Source organism: Sturnus vulgaris, chromosome 3 (assembly GCF_052056855.1).
Source record: "Sturnus vulgaris isolate bStuVul1 chromosome 3, bStuVul1.hap1, whole genome shotgun sequence".
Taxonomy (NCBI): Eukaryota; Metazoa; Chordata; class Aves; order Passeriformes; family Sturnidae; genus Sturnus; species Sturnus vulgaris.
In genome coordinates this window covers 99,921,992-99,942,365 of record NC_142245.1, presented here as the reverse complement: position 1 = coordinate 99,942,365, position 20,374 = coordinate 99,921,992, and the positions used below count along the sequence as shown (strand labels likewise).

At 37.1% G+C, this 20,374-nt stretch overlaps 1 protein-coding gene across 4 annotated transcripts in view; it reads right to left on the bottom strand.

Annotated features, from left to right (window-relative positions):
* ASAP2 (ArfGAP with SH3 domain, ankyrin repeat and PH domain 2) overlaps positions 1-20,374 on the bottom strand; it is an 84,970-nt gene that overhangs the window by 47,576 nt on the left and 17,020 nt on the right. For all 4 annotated transcript variants that reach the window (XM_088162389.1, XM_014894997.2, XM_014894998.2 and 1 more), the window contains exons 2-5: positions 19,542-19,614; positions 15,520-15,665; positions 6,792-6,866; positions 5,152-5,201 (exon numbers count right to left, since the gene is read on the bottom strand). In XM_088162389.1, coding sequence (XP_088018515.1) covers positions 5,152-5,201; positions 6,792-6,866; positions 15,520-15,665; positions 19,542-19,614 — 344 coding nt within the window. The remainder of the gene's footprint in view (positions 1-5,151; positions 5,202-6,791; positions 6,867-15,519; positions 15,666-19,541; positions 19,615-20,374) is intronic.

Here is a 20,374-nt window from a genome sequence, read left to right as displayed (position 1 = left end):
GAAGCCACTGCCTCGTAAAAAAAGAGCCCAGTCTGAAACAGCTCTCCCAAAGGACACCGACCAGTCCTGCCACGCTGCTGCGGTGGCTGGCAGCATCTCCCAGCTCTTATGTGGGAAACAACTGTAACTGAGGTCCCATGAGAAAAGCACTGCTTTACAACTTTAAAACATTTAAAAATCTTTACAGCTTCAACTGAGTCATGTTAATGACTGATGGTGAGAAAAAGATAAATTATTCATTAATGTCACCTCAGGATAGTCCCTGTTTTTGACTGAGGTAAGTTTGCATGAAGCTATAGGTTACTTACTCCTCATACTACCTTACTCAAGAACAGCCCCAGGGTACAGAGAAATAGGGATCCAGCTGCCCTCAGTTACTTCAGCTAAGGCAATCCCGAGGAAAATAGTCTGAGAAGTTAGGTGGCTACAGGGCAAAGGAGGTGCATAGTAATCAACAACGATGAATGGTGATCCAAGAGCATCAGAATGGATCTTAACATCTCTCTCCCAAACAAGAACTAGATACACAGGAATTTTAAAATGTATTTAATTACATACAGAGGTTGAAACAGTAGCTCAAAGAATGTTATGGGAATAAAACAAAGCAGATGGCATTTTAAAATTAACTTTTTCTTTTCAAATAGGTCACACGTGGGTATATTTGCACCCAAGAGGTCATTGCAAAGGTGCGAGTAAGAGATGAGATAGTGTGACAAGCTTAAAAATTTTCCTTATAAAGACAGCAATCAATATGAAAACTGTCACTTCCCAACAGATTACAAAAATACCACTTATTAGCTGGCATGTAGTTTCACAGGTCTGTACTTGTGATTAGGAAATGCAGATGAACAATATGATGTTAAGCATATGACACAGAGGCATGCACAGAAAAAGAGCAGCCTAGCAGTCTTGAATAGTTTGTTAACCCAAAGAGAAAAATAAAAGAAAGAAAGAAAAAAAACAGGAAGAATTTAAAAAACAATTGTTCATGTATTTGAAAAAATATCACTGGAAAAGACAGCTCACTAAGTACACACCTAGAGCTGGTTTTAGGCACAATTCAAACAAGGAGTTATCAAAAGTAACAGATTGAAGAAGACTGAGCAAACCTCTGGCTATTGGCACCTACATTCACCATTCCACTCTGGCAACACAAGCTGTAAATGAGACTGAGGTTTCCTCCTCTCTCGGTTCCTTTGTCCATTTTTTTAAAGCAGAGAGCATGAAGATGCCACGACAAAACCTCCAAAATTCACAATTAAGAATTCTTGAGGTGACTCTGCATCCACCCACTGCTACAGATGACCAAAATACACAGCTATATGGAAGTTTAGATCCATTTGGGACAGCCACAGAATGAAGAGAGCTATTTTCTTAAGAAACCTCAGTAGCATGTGTAATAGCAACCCAGAAAAACCTCACTGTTTTCCTATGTCCAAAAATTAGTAAGAGAAAAAAGATGACCTGAACAGATTCAAGCTTAAATTAATATTATCATCCTAAATTGAAAATCACAGAATCACTAAGTTGGAAGAGACCTTCAAGATCATCGAGTCCAACCCATGCCCTAACACCTCAACAAAACCATGGCACTGAGTGCCATATCCACTCTTTTTTAAACACATCCAGGGATGGTGACTCCACCACCTCCCCAGTACTTTTATCACTCTGTAAAAAACTTTTTCCTAATATCCAACCTATATTTCCCTTGGGGCAGCTTAAGACTGTGTCCTCTGGTTCTGTCAGTTGCTGTCTGGAGAAAGAGACCAACCCCCACGTGACTACAGCCACCTTTCAGGGAGTTGTAGAGCGTGATAAGGTCACTCCTGAGTCTCCTTTTCTCCAGGCTGAGCAACCCCAGCTCCATCAGTCATTCCTCACAGGGCTTGTATTCCAAGCCCCTCACCAGCCTTGTTGCCTCCTCTGGACGTGCTCAAGCGTCTCAAAGTCCCAAACTGAGAGGCCCAGAACTGGACACAGGACTCAAGGTGTGGCCTCACCAGTGCCAAGTACAGGGAAAGAATGACCTCCCTGCTCCTGCTGGCCACACCATTCCTGATACAGGCCAGGATGCCGTTGGCCTTGGCCACCAGGGCACACTGCTGGCTCATGTTCAGCCGGCTGTCAACCAGTACCCCAGGTCCCTTTCTGCCTGGGCACATCGACCCCAGCCTGTAACGTTGCAGGGGGTTATTGTGGCCAAAATGCAGGACTTGGCACTTGGACTTATTAAACGTCATCTTATTGGACTCTGCCCATCCTTCCAACCATTCCAGGTCTCTCTGCAGAGCCCTCCTACCTTCCAACAGACCGACACACCCTCTCAGCTTAGTGTTGTCTGCAAATTTACTAATACTCAATACTCTCATCCATGTTATCAATAACAATATTGAACAGAACTGGTCCCAGCACAGACCCCTGAGGAACACCACTGGTGACTGATCCCCAGCTGGATGCAGTACTGTTCACCACCACTCTCTGGGTCTGGGCCTGGCCATCCAGCCAGTTCTTAACCCAGCAAGGAGTGTTCCTGTCCAAGCTGTGGGCTGCCAGCTTTTCCAAGAGTGTGCTGTGGCAGACAGCGTCAAAGGCCTTGCTGAAGTTCAGATAGACAACATCCACTACCTTTCCCACATCCACCAGGTGGGTCACCTGGTCATAAAACGAGACCAGGTTGGTCAAACACAACCTACCCTTCCTAAACCCATGCTGGCTAGGTCTGATCACATAATTAAACTTCTGGCTGGATCACATCATTAAAGTTCTCATCTCTGTTTTCTTAAAGACAAATGCTCCCTAATGGCAGCTCATAACATCTCAATTTAGCTGGGAACTGATCTTACACACCAGGGGTCTGACAAATCCCATAGTCCTACTGCAGGGGCAAGGGTCTCACAGAAGTTCTGAGACTCAATTTAACTCAACAAAACATGGAAAACTTGTCTGCTCCTTGGCACAGTTTGCACCGAAAAACAATAGTCCCTGACTGCCAACCTTATGCCAGGAAAAGTAATTTCTGCTGTTGTAGAACAGCCTACTAGCAAGGCAGAAAAGGAGCAGCCCATTGCTTTAAATAATTTTCTTGTACACAGAATTCCCAGGCTCCCTATCCTGAGCCTCAAGCGGATGATCTTTTGGTCTTGATCAAAGTCAAGGAGTCCAACAGGCTGGACTAAGAGCTTAAAGCTTCAAAATATTGATGTGGAGCTTTCATCTGACCACTTCAAAAAAATAGAGCACCAGTAATTGTACCAGCCCACCACTTAGAAATGTCAAAAAAATGGTTCATGGATCTGAAAGAACTTCCTGATGAATATGTACTACCTTCAAATTTTGCATGTTGAATAATCTGACACAAAAATGGCTTAGAAATGAGCATTGTCAAGGAGGCCTGCTTCATTTGTTACAAAATCTTGCACAAAGTAGATAACTGCAGGTGGAAAAAGGAAACCCGTTTCAAATCAAAACCCAAGTGTCTTACTTAAAAGCAAAGACATAAAACAGGTTTTCTAAAGGATTGCCAGTTGAAAGAAAAAGAAAAAAATCTAATCATACAAGCAGCAGTGGATTCAATCCCACAGACAGAAAACACATCGTCAGTATCATTTCAGGTCCTGAATGACATAGCACACAAAACAACATTTTCAACATGTCCATAACCTCAAATGAAAATTCCCAAATATACAAATACATTTTCTATACATTCTCAAGTACTCAATTCAATTAAATAACAACTGATAATATTTCTGGTATATCTGACTCTGAAATGCCAGCTCTGAGCAAATTGATGATCAAGTACAAATCTTTACATCACTTCAACACACTCATCCTAGTGAGTATTAGATCAGAAATCCTAAAATCAATAGAGGTCTTGGTCCAGTAGTAACATTGCTCTTGCTATATGTCCCAGCAGTGCACATATTTATTTTAAATTCTGCACATAAACTTTGTGGGATGTCAATATGAATAGTCACACACAAGTAAACAAGCTTTCAGATCCAGCAATCAAGAAGTGCTAGACAACAGCAGACTAAATTATAGGACTATTCTTTAAGGCCTGTCCTCAGAGATCAACCACTGCCATAGGCAATGATTAGAAATCTTAATTACTTCAATAGTTATTGACTTCAATAGTTATTGGTATGGCACCAAACGAGAATGCTCACTGGTGTCAGGAACATGAAACACTGGGGCCATCACAATCTTGTGTGGATTTAGAGTGTCAGACCAGAGGTTTATCTCAGTATTTCAGAATGTCTTTTTATGAAAATCCAGCTATAGCTAGGCAATTTCAAAAACCAAAAGCCACACAGGTCTTCCTCACAATTTGATGCTAGAAAGCAATAACTAGACCATTCTCATTGTTATTCACAAAAGAAATAATGAAATTTAGCTAACTGGTTGCTTTTATGGGTAATTCAGCTACAGGAATAATTTCTGAAGACTTGAGACAGACTAAGTGGGCACCAGAGAATCATTATAACTTTGTGCAATTAAAAAACACATAAATGGTGCTAGATTTTCAGCCAGTCTAGTTGACTGTGGATCTGCAATTTATTTATGTTAAATAGTGTCATCATACGTGATTTTTCTGGACCCGTATCATCAGAGATGGTCTAATACAAGGCAGCATTATTTAAGAAGAATAAAGATACTGAACATGTGACACAAAACTGATAGTTATAATCCAGGTAATACTGTAATACGGAATAAAATTCACTACAATATTCTACTTCAGAGACTGCCAGCTGTACTGATACAATTGACCTGGCAAACCCTGGAAACAACTGCCCCTGATGTAGGGCACTGAACCACTTAAGATTTACTAGGAACCAGAATAAATTGCGTTTGATATTAGGTGTTGAGCTTTGTTGACTCATTACATTTATTTAGCTAGATATAAAATTCCATTTTTTATAAACTTATTTTACAGCTGTTTATACAGTGTATCTGGTAACTACAAACAAGTGGCTTATGCTAAGCTGGGTTGGATCCACAACATAAGACACAATTTACAAGCCTCAGATAGGTGTACATCCACTTCTAGTACATCCTGCACCTGCTGAGAGCATTCAGCCTCAGCATTAAGTAATAATCTCTACAGATTTCAGATACATTTCCTGCTTAAATAAAAGTTTAAAAGATACATACACTTTTGTTTCATAGTCCTTCCAAGCTTTATCAAAGGGTTTTTTCAGGTCCTGTCAAGAAAAGAGAAAAAATAACAGCCAGCTTTTTACATAAAAAATACTGCGGCTCTAACAATGAAGACACACCTTGGCCGCTTGCATTGCCTACTAGAATTAGGAACTTCACTTTTTCTTGAACCTAAGGGTTCTGCAAAAGCAATCTTGCACATAGAAAAACCAATCCCATAAAGAGAATTAATATACTCATGTTTTTAAAAGCATCTCTAGGATGCTTTTTACTATGATTTTTACAGCTCCTTTTTACTCCTTAAAAGGTATAATAACATGTTATCCCAAGACCACACTACGCAATTAATCAAAGTAACTACTTTCTCAACATTCTGTCTCTGGTTCTACTGGAGAGAAGTCCCTGTCCTGAGGCTGCGGTATAGCTTGGCTAAGAACTTGATTCATCACACTAAAGTTTAAAAAAATCAATTTTCCACTGACTTAATGGGAACAGTATAAACCTTATGGCTTGGCATAACTAATTTTGTGAGAATTCTGAATTAGTTATATTCCAAATTCCTTTATCTTCTTTCCTCTAAATAAGGTAATTTGGATAAAATAATCTTAACAACTTGCAAACTTATTTCATTGATGTCTAAGACTGCAAGAGCAGAAATTTTGATGAAGTTCAAGAGAACAGATAACTACAAAAAAATGTTAACTGTCAGACACTGGAAAAACTTTGCAACTACAGATTAGGAACTAATTCTGACATGTTAGTTAGTTAGTTATTGAGACAATTATTAAATTAACTGAAGTAGCATTTGATTATATTCTCAAGGCAGAGGGCAAACTATTGTAATAAATGCATTTATTCTGACACAGAGAAGAACACGAGTGAAATGTGGTAAGCAAACAACTTATAAAGATAATAAGTCTATCTTACTAAATAATCTATTTATCCTCCAGTAATTTACAGAAATCATTTTTAGTCTATGTACATTTCTCCTTCCTTCGATGTCCTAGAACAATAGCTGCCAGTCACTTCCTGTTTGCTCACTAGTAAACAAAGCATAAGCCAAGTAAGTTTGCTCGCCATAGACTCTGAAATTTATCATAAACATATCATTATTTGAGTCCTAAGTTGCTGTTATTTCAAATAGGAAATGTCCTTGAGGAATAAACAAATAGATTTCAGCTTCTTTAAGAAAAAATCCTATTCTCATACAGTCTAATGTGTGTTTCTTAAGTAACTTAAGTAGCTTCTTAAGTAAGGTAAGTTTAGAATGCTAAATGCTAGAATGCTAATAATCCTTTAAAATATAGTACTACCCTTTACTCAATTAAGTAAATATCTAAATCTTACAGAAGATAAGCAGAGAAAAAGGTGTATCTCAGGCTTGCTTTTAAAGCTTCTCAAATGTTGTTTTGTATACACAGTCAAGAACATGAGGTATGTGAATCCACAAACAGAAGGGATGACTTGATTCACAAAAAAAACCCCAAAACAAACAAAGCCCCCAAAGTCTTGTTTACTGAGTTAATACAATACTTGAATATCCTACACCTCCCAGCACGTAAGATTAATATACTTGCTAAAAGTACCTACTGTACCAACAGCAATCCTATATATAAACAGGAGGAAATGCATACCCCTTTTACTCCTTTCAGGTCTCCCTTCAGCAAACTGTCCAATGGAAAAGTGATTATGTTGTTCATATTCTGAATCTGTAACAAGAAAATTACACCAAATCAGTTAATACATTTAGGCAGAGAACACAAACTGTCTTAATACACACATTTCAGAAAGTTTCACAAGGAAATCTCACATATTGTTTTCCTGTCCCTGCCTGATGGAGATGTTTATCAGCACAGCCAGTAATCAAAGATGAAAGCAATACGAGTTAATTAAACTCACTCTGGAAACACCATAACCCAAGCCAGCAGGAAATCTCCAGAATTACTGCTGATTATATCTCATCCAACAGTGTCTGCAAAATAAGACCACTAATTTTTACATTGCTGTATTTCCTATTTAAATTATATGAAAACAATAATACAGTTTTTTAGTACTGATAGTTCTGAGTTCATGTGCATATTTTATATTAACCTTGTTTACTTTCCAGCCTCTTCAGACCTATTCCATAAAGCATATCTGCAACTCTTCCAATACATGGTATCTTACTCTGACAGAAGTTATAAAGACAAAGAATGCTGGCCTGTAAAAGAGCCACCATTCCAATATTTTCCATTTGTTTTTTAAAAGCAATACATCTGCTTTATTTATCTCATGCAAACTTTAAAATAAGAATTTTAGGACGTTTCTAGTATGCAAGGAACTCAAGAGAAAATAAGTACTTCAAGAAGTTAAAAATTATTTTGAATTAAGAAAGTGGCAAAATAATAATGTTTTTTGTTAAGGATCTGTATGCTAATATTTTAATAAGTAAAAAGAACAAAGAAAGATTGTAGGACTAAGGTAGCTAGGAAAAGATTGTATATCAACTCCTTTATGATTCAGGGAAAACATTCAAGGTATGGACCACAATGTCTAGGCAGAGAATTTAAACTGTAACTATTCAGAAGAATTGGTTGCTCTGAGGAGCAAAACTCAAAATACTTTAGAATAACATGGTGAGAAAAAAAAAACAGAATAACTTTTGCAGCAGTTCAGTGAAAGTTGCCCTTGGATAAGTTACTCTTTTTTATGCTGTTCTTTCAAAATGTGATTTTTTTCAAGAAGCTCTGAAATCCCTATATGAAGATGGATTTCAAATGTCCAAATTACAGAAAAAATTTTGCATCATGTAGGAACAAATGCTTTTATTTCTTCAGGAATAATGTCAGGGACATCAAGGCCCCCTTTAGCAAAACCCATCCAGAGATGAAAGAATACTAAATTTTAATTAAAAAATATTTCCAATTATGGATGCTTCAGTCTCTCCGGAATTGTAAAATACAAAATATTATCACCCTGTAGTTACTTGGTGGCCTCACTAGAACAGACTGTCATATGGAACAGCTGTTGTGAAAACAAACAAGCAAAGCCCAGCTGTCCCTACCTTTCCTCCTCAAAGAAACTACCTTACTGCATTTGCTTGAAATTTCAGCCACCAGTCAAAGATCTTCACCAGTTTTAAAGACTACACAGATTGTCTCTGCATGGGAAAGCTAAAGCAATATAGAAAATCTGGTCTTTCGAACTCTTAATATAAATCACATTTCCTCTCCTCCACCCTACTTTTTCTCCTCCTCAACAAGCTGCAGGACCCAACCATGGCCCTTTAGAATCAACAAGTTAAATTTCAGCTCTGTGTTAGGGCTGGTTTTTTAAAGTACTTTCTGTAAAAATTGAGTAAGCAACATGTACACATGCTTAGTTGGCAGCGCTGGAGACCATCCACCTCCTAAGTCCTCAGCAGTCCTACCACATGCACATATCAACACAACCATCCCCAAAGGTAATACAATTTTATGTCAGAGATACAGGATGTAAGTGTAAAGGTTTAAACTGCACAACACCTATGTAAAAAAACCCCAAAACTTCTAGAAGCTGCAAGTGCACATCCAGAACAATTATTCAGGTGGAAAACAGAAGAGGTCTCTTTCAAGATACCATCCCATGCGAAGTTTTCTAGTTTGTTATTCTATTTTATGAGTATGATGTAGTCAAATGTCTAACTTAAGGATCAATACTTTCATAGTCTTCATTTAATTATTCTTCAAATTCAGTAGACAGGAATAAAGAACAAAGCATTTCTCAACAGCAGACTAAAGACAACTGATTTTTCTTTAAGTCATTAAAAAAAAAAAATCTGAAGTATTATCCCAAACACACTCATGTGTAAACATCAATCAGACTCCAAAATAGTTATAGATATTTGCTAGAATTTCACACCATTAGGCCTGGAGTCCAAAGCAACCTAAAGAAAAAAAAACAAAAACCACCAATCCCCTCCCCTGCCCCCCACCAAAAAAAAAAAAAAAAAAAAAAAAAGGAAAAACTCTAAATTCTTTAAAAAAGTTTACAGAATATTTGCCCATTCAAATTAATTCCTTCTGTGTGCTATCACCTGTACATTACTATCAGTCTATTGTATTCCCTATGCTCCTATTCTATTTGTAACAAAAGTAAGCATACATAATGCATGAACTTGTCATTATTAACCTAGTTAGATGAATCATACTCCCTCATATTTATAAGTCAGCAAGCAATACACAGATGAAAGATCTTACATGTTTTTCCCCTCTTTCTTGAGAAGCATAAGCTGAACTATCTAAAAATACAGACCCACTTTTGGCACACAGAGAAGCACTGATATGCTGCAGCTCCTACTCTGTGTACAGAGTACCAGGAGCTAGAACATATGCAATGGCCTCTACATTTTGACTACTTTATGTTTTAAAAAACACTTCTAAAAAATATACAAAGGTGCAAGAAAACTTCACAGAAATTGAAATCATGCCATCTCAGAGAAACATTAGCAAATTCCACATGTTTAAAAAAAAGAAAGGAAAAAAATAGTTGACCTCATTTCCACTTCCAACATTGCTGCTTTGGCACTTGCAGTTTTCCTCTGACAGTTTCCAACAAGATGACAGGGTAAAAAATTAAAACTTCCTAAGTTGGAGAAGGCTCAGAGAAGAAGAAATGGCAGGGGAGAGAACATATAAACAAAACACATAGCTGCCAGAAGTGCTGGTAGAGGCAACAAGCAAGGCAGCATTTGTAAAGGGGAAAGATGTTCAAGTGGTTTAAGGGCCTATGGCTAAACATTTAAATTTGCTGTTTGCCAGCCCTCCTGATTACTTTAAAGTAAAGCTCTTTTCCATAAGAGCTTTGGATACTGGTGCCCACAGTACTGCTGTAGGATTTGTTTGCTAAATCCAAGCAAAAAGGAAAAAAACCCTTTTCAGTATACTTCAGAAGTTAAATACTTCTCTTAACAGAACTTAAAACTTTTTCAGTTTAAACTAAAATTCAAGCAGTTGAGCAGTATATGTCCCCTATTGCCATTACTACATTTTAGATGCAGACACTGTACTTGGCTGTGGGCTTCTCAACCATCAATGAGCTTGAGTGTGTGCAGGTGATGGCAGTACTTCCTGCTGATAAATCACTGTTTAAGTTATTTTCTTTTTTTTTATGGCAAGTGCTATTGGATTTAACAGTTTCTAACCATTTTTCTAGTGACATGAGCGCTAGTAGGACAAGGCCAATCAACACAGCAGGGAGAAAGTGGAAATCAGAACATCCACCACAGATGAGACATATTTGTCTGAACTTTAAGATTTAGCATTTACCCTCAAGACTTCAGAAAAATATGTAACAAAGACTGGCAGCACAAAGTTTCATCTTTGCACTGTGCCTTCCCCTTGCACACAAGAACACAATGCTGCCCTTCCTCTGTCCTCCCCCCTCTCCCCTGCAGCACAGGTATGACTGAGCTGGGACATCACCCACCACCAATTATGCCACAGGGAAAATGACTTCAGCAGTACAGGAGCTGAGCACCACTAAGTGTGCATATGGAACTGCTGGCACAGCTGTCTAGAAAAATGCCTTCACATAAAATACCAAGTCTTGGCACCATGGACTTCTTAGAATCAGCCCCATTATTAGCACCAATATGCAAACTACAAACTGGGAACTTCTCTATTAGGAAGTATTTAATGAGAAATCTGAAAAGCATAAAATGAAGAGCTGCAAAAGCAAAGGAAGGAAGAGACTTGTGGTTATTCTAGCTCTTCTTCCATGCCAGTGAATTCCAGGGTGCATATTTTCTAATCTAGGTTGAAAGATCTAAGTTTCTATCACTTTCTCTGGGACACTTCACCTAATATTTTCAGAGTGAGATCCCATTTATAGCAATTTATTATTTTCCTCCTCCACAATCAGTTATCTGTGAAGCAAACCATAAATTTAAAATTCTTCTAAACTTTCTTTATAAACCTATCTATTGAAGTCTTAATCATGTTTTATTACTGTCCTCTGAATTTCCTCCAGTTGGATCAATACTCTTTGGCAAAAAAAAAAAAAAAAAGATTTGATTCCAGGTGGAGCTGAACACATGCTGCCAAGGAGGAATTATTACATCTTGGTTTATATCTCAGCAAGCACAAATCAAACAGTACTCTTTATTTTTTAACTCTCACTGTTAGCCAAGTTTTCCCCAAGTGTACTGGTGAAAAACAGAAAGCTCACAACTTAAATCATTAAGCTCCATATACAATATGGATATATATAATACTCCAATCTCAAACATATATACCTGTAGAGTTTTTTCAGTGAGTCTTTCTAAACAAAAATATGTTTGTGAAGGTTCAGGCATTAAACATTGTTTTTTAAAACCCTGATCTAAACAAAGAAAATTCTGGGCATAAATTTTTCAAGTTCATTATATAATACAGAAAAGATAATTCCTTGAGTTTTGCTGTTACCTTTTACAATTAAGTAAATTTTATTTCTTCTTCAATTTAAAAAAGTAAGTAAAGAAAGAGCATATGGTCAGAAAAATATCACTGCTGTTCTTCCATTTTTTCTAACTAAAAGTCCAAGGATTATTAATAGAAAACAGAATCTCTTACTCCCAGCTATCTTCCACAGAGTGGAAATATCAGATCCACTCCTCTCAACCCAGCCTGTTTCATTAGCTTTACATTTATATAAATGAAAAAGAAAGGAAAAGACTAAGTATAACAACAACAAATACAGAAAATGGTATTTGTTAAATAGCTACTTCATCTTCACAGATCAAACCCCTTTTCAAGGAGTGTTAGCAGAGATACAAAACTAGAGTTTATTTCTTCTCAGTGTAGCAATTTAATAGGATTTAAAATCCTATTAAAATATCTGAAGTGCAAACATATTGTAATGAGCCTTTCCTTGCCCTAACATTTTTCATATTAAGACTCACACCTTTATCCCTTGGCACAATACTTAAAAAGACAGAGTAATTAACACTACAAGTAAGTGCCACACAGACCTCACCTACCTGGGAACTCCTCCTACTCTAGTGGGTGGTCCAAGTCTATTAGGATTGGTAACAAGGTTGGCAACAACAGGCAATATTATGCTTGCCACAAAATGTAGTGTTACCTCTGAAAATGGCCGCTAGTATTTTCAGGCCTTTCACTTCCAAAAAGACAAGCTGATTGCTCAATCTTCTTAAAACACAGAAGTTGAAGAAAATTTATAAGTTGATATCAGAGCTTTGGCAAGAGAAAATAATTGCACAGTTTATATCACCAAGCAATCCAAACAGTGCAAACTGGGGTAAACGGCTAAAATGAGTGGTTACAAGAATCTCGTACACAGTAAATATAAATTCATTTATTGAAGATGCATTTATAATCACTTCAAAAGTGAAGAAAAACTACAAAGGTTGGGGTGGGGTTTTCTATTTAATTTTATGCACTATTTGAAAGTGCACACATAAAAGCAGCATAGCAAATTTATAAAAAACCTCAAGATCTAAACTTTAACTTGAATAGTACACAGGTTTTAGGATTAAAACCAAAAATACTTCAGTAATTGAAATACTTTAAAACACCGATGCCTTAATAAGGCCATAAAAACTTCAAAGACTTTTGGGAAACTTTAAAAATAATTAGGGAAAACAAGCACCTGAAACTCCAATTAAAGAAGAACAACCTTATAATGGCTTTCCTCTACCTTACAAAGGACAAGTTTAAAGAAAATCTTTGTGCAGAAGCACTTCAGAGCTACAGCTCTAAATGACATCCAGGCCAAGAGCTGCCAGAACACATCAGCTTCTAGAAACAAAGTAAAATACATGACAAAGCAAAACTTGACAGTAGCCCTAAAGCTTTGCCAGTGTTAATAGCTTTGGCATCTGTTCCAGTCTGAACATGTCCTCTCACCTCCCTGCACATTCCCCATCCACTTCAGTTAAAATCTGTGGAAATTCAGCATCTTGTGAAACTCCAGGGATAGGTCTATCTAAAGAGTACCTTTCAGAATGTTTTTTCAACAGTAGCAGGTTGCATGGCCCTGGCTACACTTTGGATGAAAAAATTTACAAACAAAACATGTGGAGTGCTACAAGGAAACACCAGAGGAGAGGCATATTTTTAAGGTAAGTATGTTGAAAGCATTCAGAGTTGGATACATCACCTCATTGTGAGAATGCACATATGGCTATGACTTTAACAAAATACACCCAAATTATTTCCAATTACTGTACAGAACTTTTTATACGGTCAATATACTTTAACCTTTCGGAAAACTAGACCTCAAAACACTGAATTTATGAACAGATTTTCAAAGTTACTAAAAATTTATTCCAGTTACTAAAAATTTATTCTAGTGGCATTAACTTATAATAGGCAAAGCTATACACAGCTATATTTTTTCATTATTCTACATTTCTTTTTAATATGAATATGAGTGATAAATATGAGTAATGAAGTTCATATCTTTTTTTCCATATGTATTTCTTTCTGGTGAAAACTATTTTCCTATTGAGACATCAAATTTAAGGACCATTAGGTTTCCTTTGCTAGTCAGGAAAAAACAAAAAGCTTCAAACCTCAATAATATGAGGCATAATAGGAAGGAGCAGAACTTTACAGAGATCTACTCCTCACCAGACAGTGTTAAAGAGACAAGGTGCCTATGTTATTGCATTATTTTAAAAAAATTACATTCATGCCTGTGCAAAATTACTCTTTCCTTCAAAAATAGAGAAAATAAGAACCACAAATTGAGAAAAGCTACAGACTTAGCTACTCTCTTATGACATATCCCCTTCTTATACACCTGAATTGAAGCAAAAGAACATTGATGCTACTAAAAAAAAAACCACAGAAGTACAAAAGTACAAATATTCCTTGGAGAAGACACAAAACACTTAGGTAGATAACAGGTAACAAAAACATGCATTCCAACTTCCCATAGATACTTATTCTGGTGTTTTTCCTTTCCAAAGTGTGGAAGGACAGTTATTCTTGTCAGAAACATTTTACAAAGATAAGTTTCTGGTTTTAAGAGAACAAATAGCTTAAGATTTTTGGTAAAAAAGCAACACCTTCAAGCTTTTAGAAGTATTCTTGAAATGCAATTCATTAAGAGATTTTTCTGGGGAGCGGGTGTAGCTTTTAGCAGATTGCTTTTTAGAATCACCTAAACATCACATTTCCCAGATCCATTTGCCTAATGAATTCATCATACTGCAATTAATAGATGACAGAGAGGGGGTTTTAGTCAACAGAAAGTATCAATTAGAAGACTCATTCCATTTTCCTTTCCATAGGAGCTGCCTGCCTATGTATAAGAGGCTTGGGATAACTGATACACAATCTCAGATGGTATTTGTACATCCAGAGAAGTTCAAATCAATATAACCAATATGAAATACATTTCATTGTTGATAAATACATTTGTGGCTGTATTCATCAATATCATGATTAGGTAAAAAGAGAGGACAGCATCAGAGAGTGAATGGAACTGCCCTAAATCCCATCAGCTGGAAACATTCCCCAAAGAAGTGATTATGACCAGCTGGCTGCAAACTACAGACATTTGGTCTAGACTCACAAAAGCATTTGATGTGTCTTCATGCCATTGATTTCAGCAGACACAGATCTTTTAAATGCTCCTGGGAATCTGGGTCATTTCCCCTTCCTAGCCCCTGGTATAAGAGCTCTGTGAATTCAAGTAAATTTGGTACTTAAGATATGGGAAAGCTCTAGCTTGTAGGATGTAATCAGAATCTGCCCTTTTTGCACCCTCTGATTAATGTGAAATTGAGGCAGAAAATTCTCCATTTATAATTAAAAATCCCGTTCTTCCATTTGGCTCCATCCCATTTGGCTCACCAAAAGAGGCTTTTAAGACTTACTGGCTTCAGCTGTAGCATTGGTCCCCAATGGATGCTACTGTTGTTTTAGCATTTTGCTTGATTTTGTTTCCCTGACTCACTTCCCTGAGAAGCAAAAACGCCCTCTTCCAAGGGCCACTAAAATCTCCCTTTACAAATATAAATGGAAAGTGGGAAAAAGTAAAGCAAAACATTGTGATCACACAGTAAATCAAGTTTGGCTGGTTTCACAATTTAAAGCAAATTGAGATGTGTGTTTTATAATGCATGTTATAACTATTGTGGAAAGCTTTTAGGTGTGAGAAGTGTCGGAAGAGGGGGGGTTTGTTGTGTTTTTGTTCTATGGTGGTTTATTTTGTTTGGGTTGAGTTTTGACTTCTGTAAGGGGAAAGCGTAGGACATGAGATATTTTCATAAGCTGAGAATTTTTAAAGAACGGTGATTGCTAAAACACAAATTGTCTTCTTCAAGCTGTTATAATTGCAAAATACAGCCTTTGTCTTTAAAATTCCAACACATTTTTCTTAAGTAATTCTTACCAAATTTTTGAAGAGTGCAGTTAATTCCTTTGTAAACACAGAAAATTTTAAAAACGCTGTTCCCAAATCTGGGTCATCCCTGCAAACACAGTTGCCACCAAACTTCTCCAGTGCTTGTGTATACTGTTCTTCATTTTCCACGTGAGCTTCAAAAAAAGCAAAACATGAAGATAACATCAGTAGATAAAAGGTTATTGAAATCACAATCGATGGGGTTTTTTTAAAAAAAAAAACTTTCCAGAGTTATTGCTAAAAATGTTTACTTGGTACAAAAAACAGTCATTATTTACAGTTTAACACTGATATGTCAGAAGTATGACATATCTCACTAACTCTGGTTTGCATGTACCTATGTGGATAGCCACATGCTGGACAAGTGACAATGTGCCAAGACAAGACAAATGTCTGACACTCTAGAAAGACCTATAATATTTCTGCACCATAGCAGAGACCTCATAACAACTCCCAACTCCTATAATGAACTTTCAGATTTTAGAGTCTTTCATTAACACTTTCTTATTTTAACTGTGTGCTGTTATGTTTTACTGTGTGCTGAAAAAGAAACAGAGGAGCCAGTGTGCTGGCAGAGTATTGGACCTCTACAACAGAAGGCAATAGATCAAATATGCTTGGGTCATCCTAGGAAAAAGGACTATAACCCACATTACAGAGGAGGACACCCTATCCATGTTAGTTTTCTGATTCAGGGCAGCAGTGGGGATCTGAAGCAAATCCTACCAATCTGCATTTACCACAGGCAAGTTCAGTTCCAAAAGCAGTTCTGGTTCATGACAACCAGATTCCTTTCTGAGACAACAAACCCAGAAGCTCTACACCAGGACAACTCATCCAGCATACACCTATCATCAACGTTCAGAAAGCTTTGAGTTGCATATTGGGGGATTATTCAGCCAAGGGCAGGAGAGGAAATCTAGGCATAAAATAAATTCCCCTGATTCAAATATAAAGGAAACCTGAGAGGCTTCAATCTTAACTATTTTGCCCAAGTGATTTGCTCCTAGGTCACCAGGTTACTTGCCTATATAGACAGGCATAAAAAGTCCTTTTGTCAAAAGTCAGTTTGACCTGTGGAATAAAACAGAAAGTTTTTCTGAACCCAAGTTCAGTGGCCATGCCAAGCTTGAGCATGTGGACAAAGCACACCAAATTGGCACCTGAGAAAGTTAATGTTGCCTATTTCTTATTCTAGTTGTAGACGATTTCTAGAGCTTCAAAGGAAGTCAGGAAAAAAACTCCACACCCTAGAAAATAAATTATGTATTAATAAGGACAAAGACTGTCTTGGTCATTACATGAGACTAGCATAAATCCTGAAGATTATTTAGAGAAGATTAATCTGTTTAAACAAGCAATGATGCAGATTCCTTTCAAGCCTATTTGTACACACAAATACATTTAATATCCAAAGGATTTTGGATACTACATCCTTTCCCAAATTTCTGTGATTTAGTTATACAACCTGTTCAATAAACTTATCATGCTCCAGACTAAAAACAAATCTATCTGTTCATGTGTCCTATCTGGATAGCCATTCAAGAATTTTGTTTCACAAGTAGCTACAAATTTTCTATAATTTCCAATATATGAAACTAAAACCCTGTGCAGCGGTGGTATAGCACCATGTAATTAAAGACTCACATAACATACATGCAGAATGGAAATTACACAAGCAGCATTAATTCTACAAGTCTTTAACTTGAGCACTTGAAATTCCAGCCTGTGACAGATAGTTTGCAGATAGCTATTAAATTTAAAAACTGAATACTAGCACTGAAAGTTACTTATTTTCCTCAGCATCAACAGCAAGGGCTGAGCACTTACCAATATTTTTGCTGTAGAATGAAGCAAGAGCATTCAACTAATTCTATTGTGTGACATATATACACCTGAGCAAGCTTTCAATGAACTAGCACAGGCAGCAAAAACGAGGATGTGGCATGTCACAGCTCCCTTGGATCTCACATCTACCCAGTAAGGTGAATTATTTCCACCACACTGCTTTCTGCATTCTTGATGCTTCCTGCATCCAACTTAGCTCATGTGAACTCAGGTGAGAGAAGAGGTCAGGCCACAAGTCCTACAGCAGAAAGAGAAAGCTGCCTCCTGCATGAAAGCAAGGTGAAAAGGCTGCTACCATTAAGTGTTATGGTTAGATGTGCAACCAGTAGCTGAGTCATGCTGACTTTTTACCTTGGGAAACAAGCACAGCATCCATTCCACATGGCATCCCCGGGAGTCTTCTATTCCCCAGCATCCTAAGGACCATTCTTCTGGATTCTGAGACACTCCCAGAATGCTGATGGTAGTTTATTGCAGCAGCACTATTAACTGAGCTGGTACTCCCCAAGTGCTTCTGAAGAACACAAAAATCTACTTTTCCCATGGAACCCTCCAAAATACCCTTTCTGTCCTATGGTGCTTTCCTGACAAATTTTAAAAGTTTCTCTACAAACAAGAGGTATGAAACACACCAAAAAAAGAAACTTGATCCAGTTTTGAGGGTTTAGAGGCTTTCTTTAGGTAAGAACCCAAGCTAGATACAAATTGGGAGTCACTATGTAATCCTTAACTATGTAAACTCTCACATTAAAAAAGAAAGACAAAACATGTATATTAACTATTTAGGGAATTTATACTAAAAATCCAGTCACTGTGCTCTTATGAATGTAGGACCATGGGGTTTGTTTTGTCAAAAGGAGCCCCAGAGGCTGACAAGTGGCTCGATTAGTGATGTTTCTGCTGGTGGAAGATAAATGCCTCCAAACTTTTCTTGTCAAGATTGAGTGGGCAGCACAAATTTAAAATGTGGGCAAGGTACCGGTTTTATGCAAAGAATAGTGATTTGCTAACAGGTACTCTAATTATGAGGCATAGTCTAGCACACTAGAATAACTTTTTTTTTTAATCAACAGCCGAAAAAAACCCAGCCAAGCAAGAAAGAGAAGAAAGGATGCCAAATCAATGAAACAGTTCCTAATGAATCTTAAACTGGACCCTCCACAATCCAAAGATAACAGCTTTATTACATTTGACGAGGAGCTGCCTTTCAATTAGCTGAGATGAATTATACCACAACAGTAGTCCTTGTTCAAACCTTGTCTGAACACCAACATGGCCACAAGGTCTGTCCGATATTGGTGGCTCTCCAAGGTTGACAAGCCTATCTATTTGCATTTAATATAGGTTTTGTTAGCTCTAATTGCTATGAACTGCACAGTGAGAACAAAAGCCAACCAAATGCCATTTCTTATCCACAAAAACAAATGCTGTTTCTTATTCACAAAATGCTGCTGATCCACAAAAAACAAAAGTTTCAGTTATTCTTTTCAAAGGAGATAAATGTACATAACTCTAAGAGATTTGCACACATTAAAAAATGCATGCAGCAATAGTTCTTTGTATTTTATACAGCATTGTAAGAAAATTATCTGATTTTTTACATCATGGCAATAAAAAATTGCAGCTCATCATCTCCCTCTTGTCATGAAGTTCTCAGCATACATAAGTGGAAGCCACCAGGGAGACTGAGGTTTCACAGCAGTAGAGCCAATGTAGCTTCTTGTTTCTGCCAAAGAGTAATTTCACCCCCCCACACCCTCATCTCTTGGTGCTACACATGGCCCTACCACTTCAGGCACCCATCTAATGCCAATTAAGTTCATCTCACTGCATATGCAGCTTTATACAAGCTTAAAAACTCATCTAGGGATCTGCAAAGCAGCAGGTGTGAGAGAAGGAGCCAGTAGCCCACACCCGGTGGAAAGAGGAGAGCACAGCTTCACCACTTGGTACCAGTATGGCAGTAAGAGAGGTTAAGCTACCCCACAACATCTCATCCTTACTGAGGTCATGATCAAAGAGCTAGTTCAAGATTGCCATTTAAAATTTACATATTTCTCTTCTCAGAGTTACCCATACAACTCTTTCTGATTCAGTATGACATCTGACTGCTTAAATCTTAAAATTTCACCAATATAAACTAATAGGAATTAAGTACTTACCCAGACCAGATAAGTTTATGGCTTTGACAGATTTTTTCATTTTATAGAGAACAGTTCGGTCGACATCCAGAGCCTGAAAAATAGAGAAAAATGTAATAGTGGGTTGCCCTTTGGCAAATTTCTGCCCTGGAAACCTGCTGTACTTACAACTATTATATAGTTAACTTTATTTCTGTAATTAATAAATTACTTGCCATTTGCTTCAACCCCCATCCATGCAACCTATTCCGTCCCCTTGCCCAGAAAAACACCTCCATCTTTGGCTGGTGACCAGCATCATGTAAACTCAGCAGGAAACAATTTACACAGTATCATTTTTCCATGCTAAATTATTAAAGAAGCTTAAAACAGTTTTCACTCATCATATGTTCTGACATTGGAGAAAAAACGAGCAATATCACTTCCTTAGGCAGAATACTGAAAATGGAATTTAATTTCAGTTTTCCTGGATAATTTAGTTAATTGCATTCTCAATTATACGAACTTTCTAAATGCTATGCTGAGCAAAATAAATTGCATATCTCTCAAATAGCTTTCACACAGCTTAACACTAGGCTAAGTTTTCCCCAACACTATATAAAATTCAAGTTTAAATCTTGTCCAGAATGCTCAAGCACTTATAATCAATTTGTTTCAAAGAAAGAAATAAAAGCAGGCAACCATTTTGCTTACTGAAGTGAAATATGATTCAAAAATGTGGAATTGTTCAAGAAGGGAGAAACAGAATTATGGTTATACAAATTAATTAAAAAAAAAAAAAAGTTGTGAAGCTTGAAGAAAATAAGTTTCAGAGATGGTGGTGTCTTTAGACCCCACTGAAGAACAATACTGAA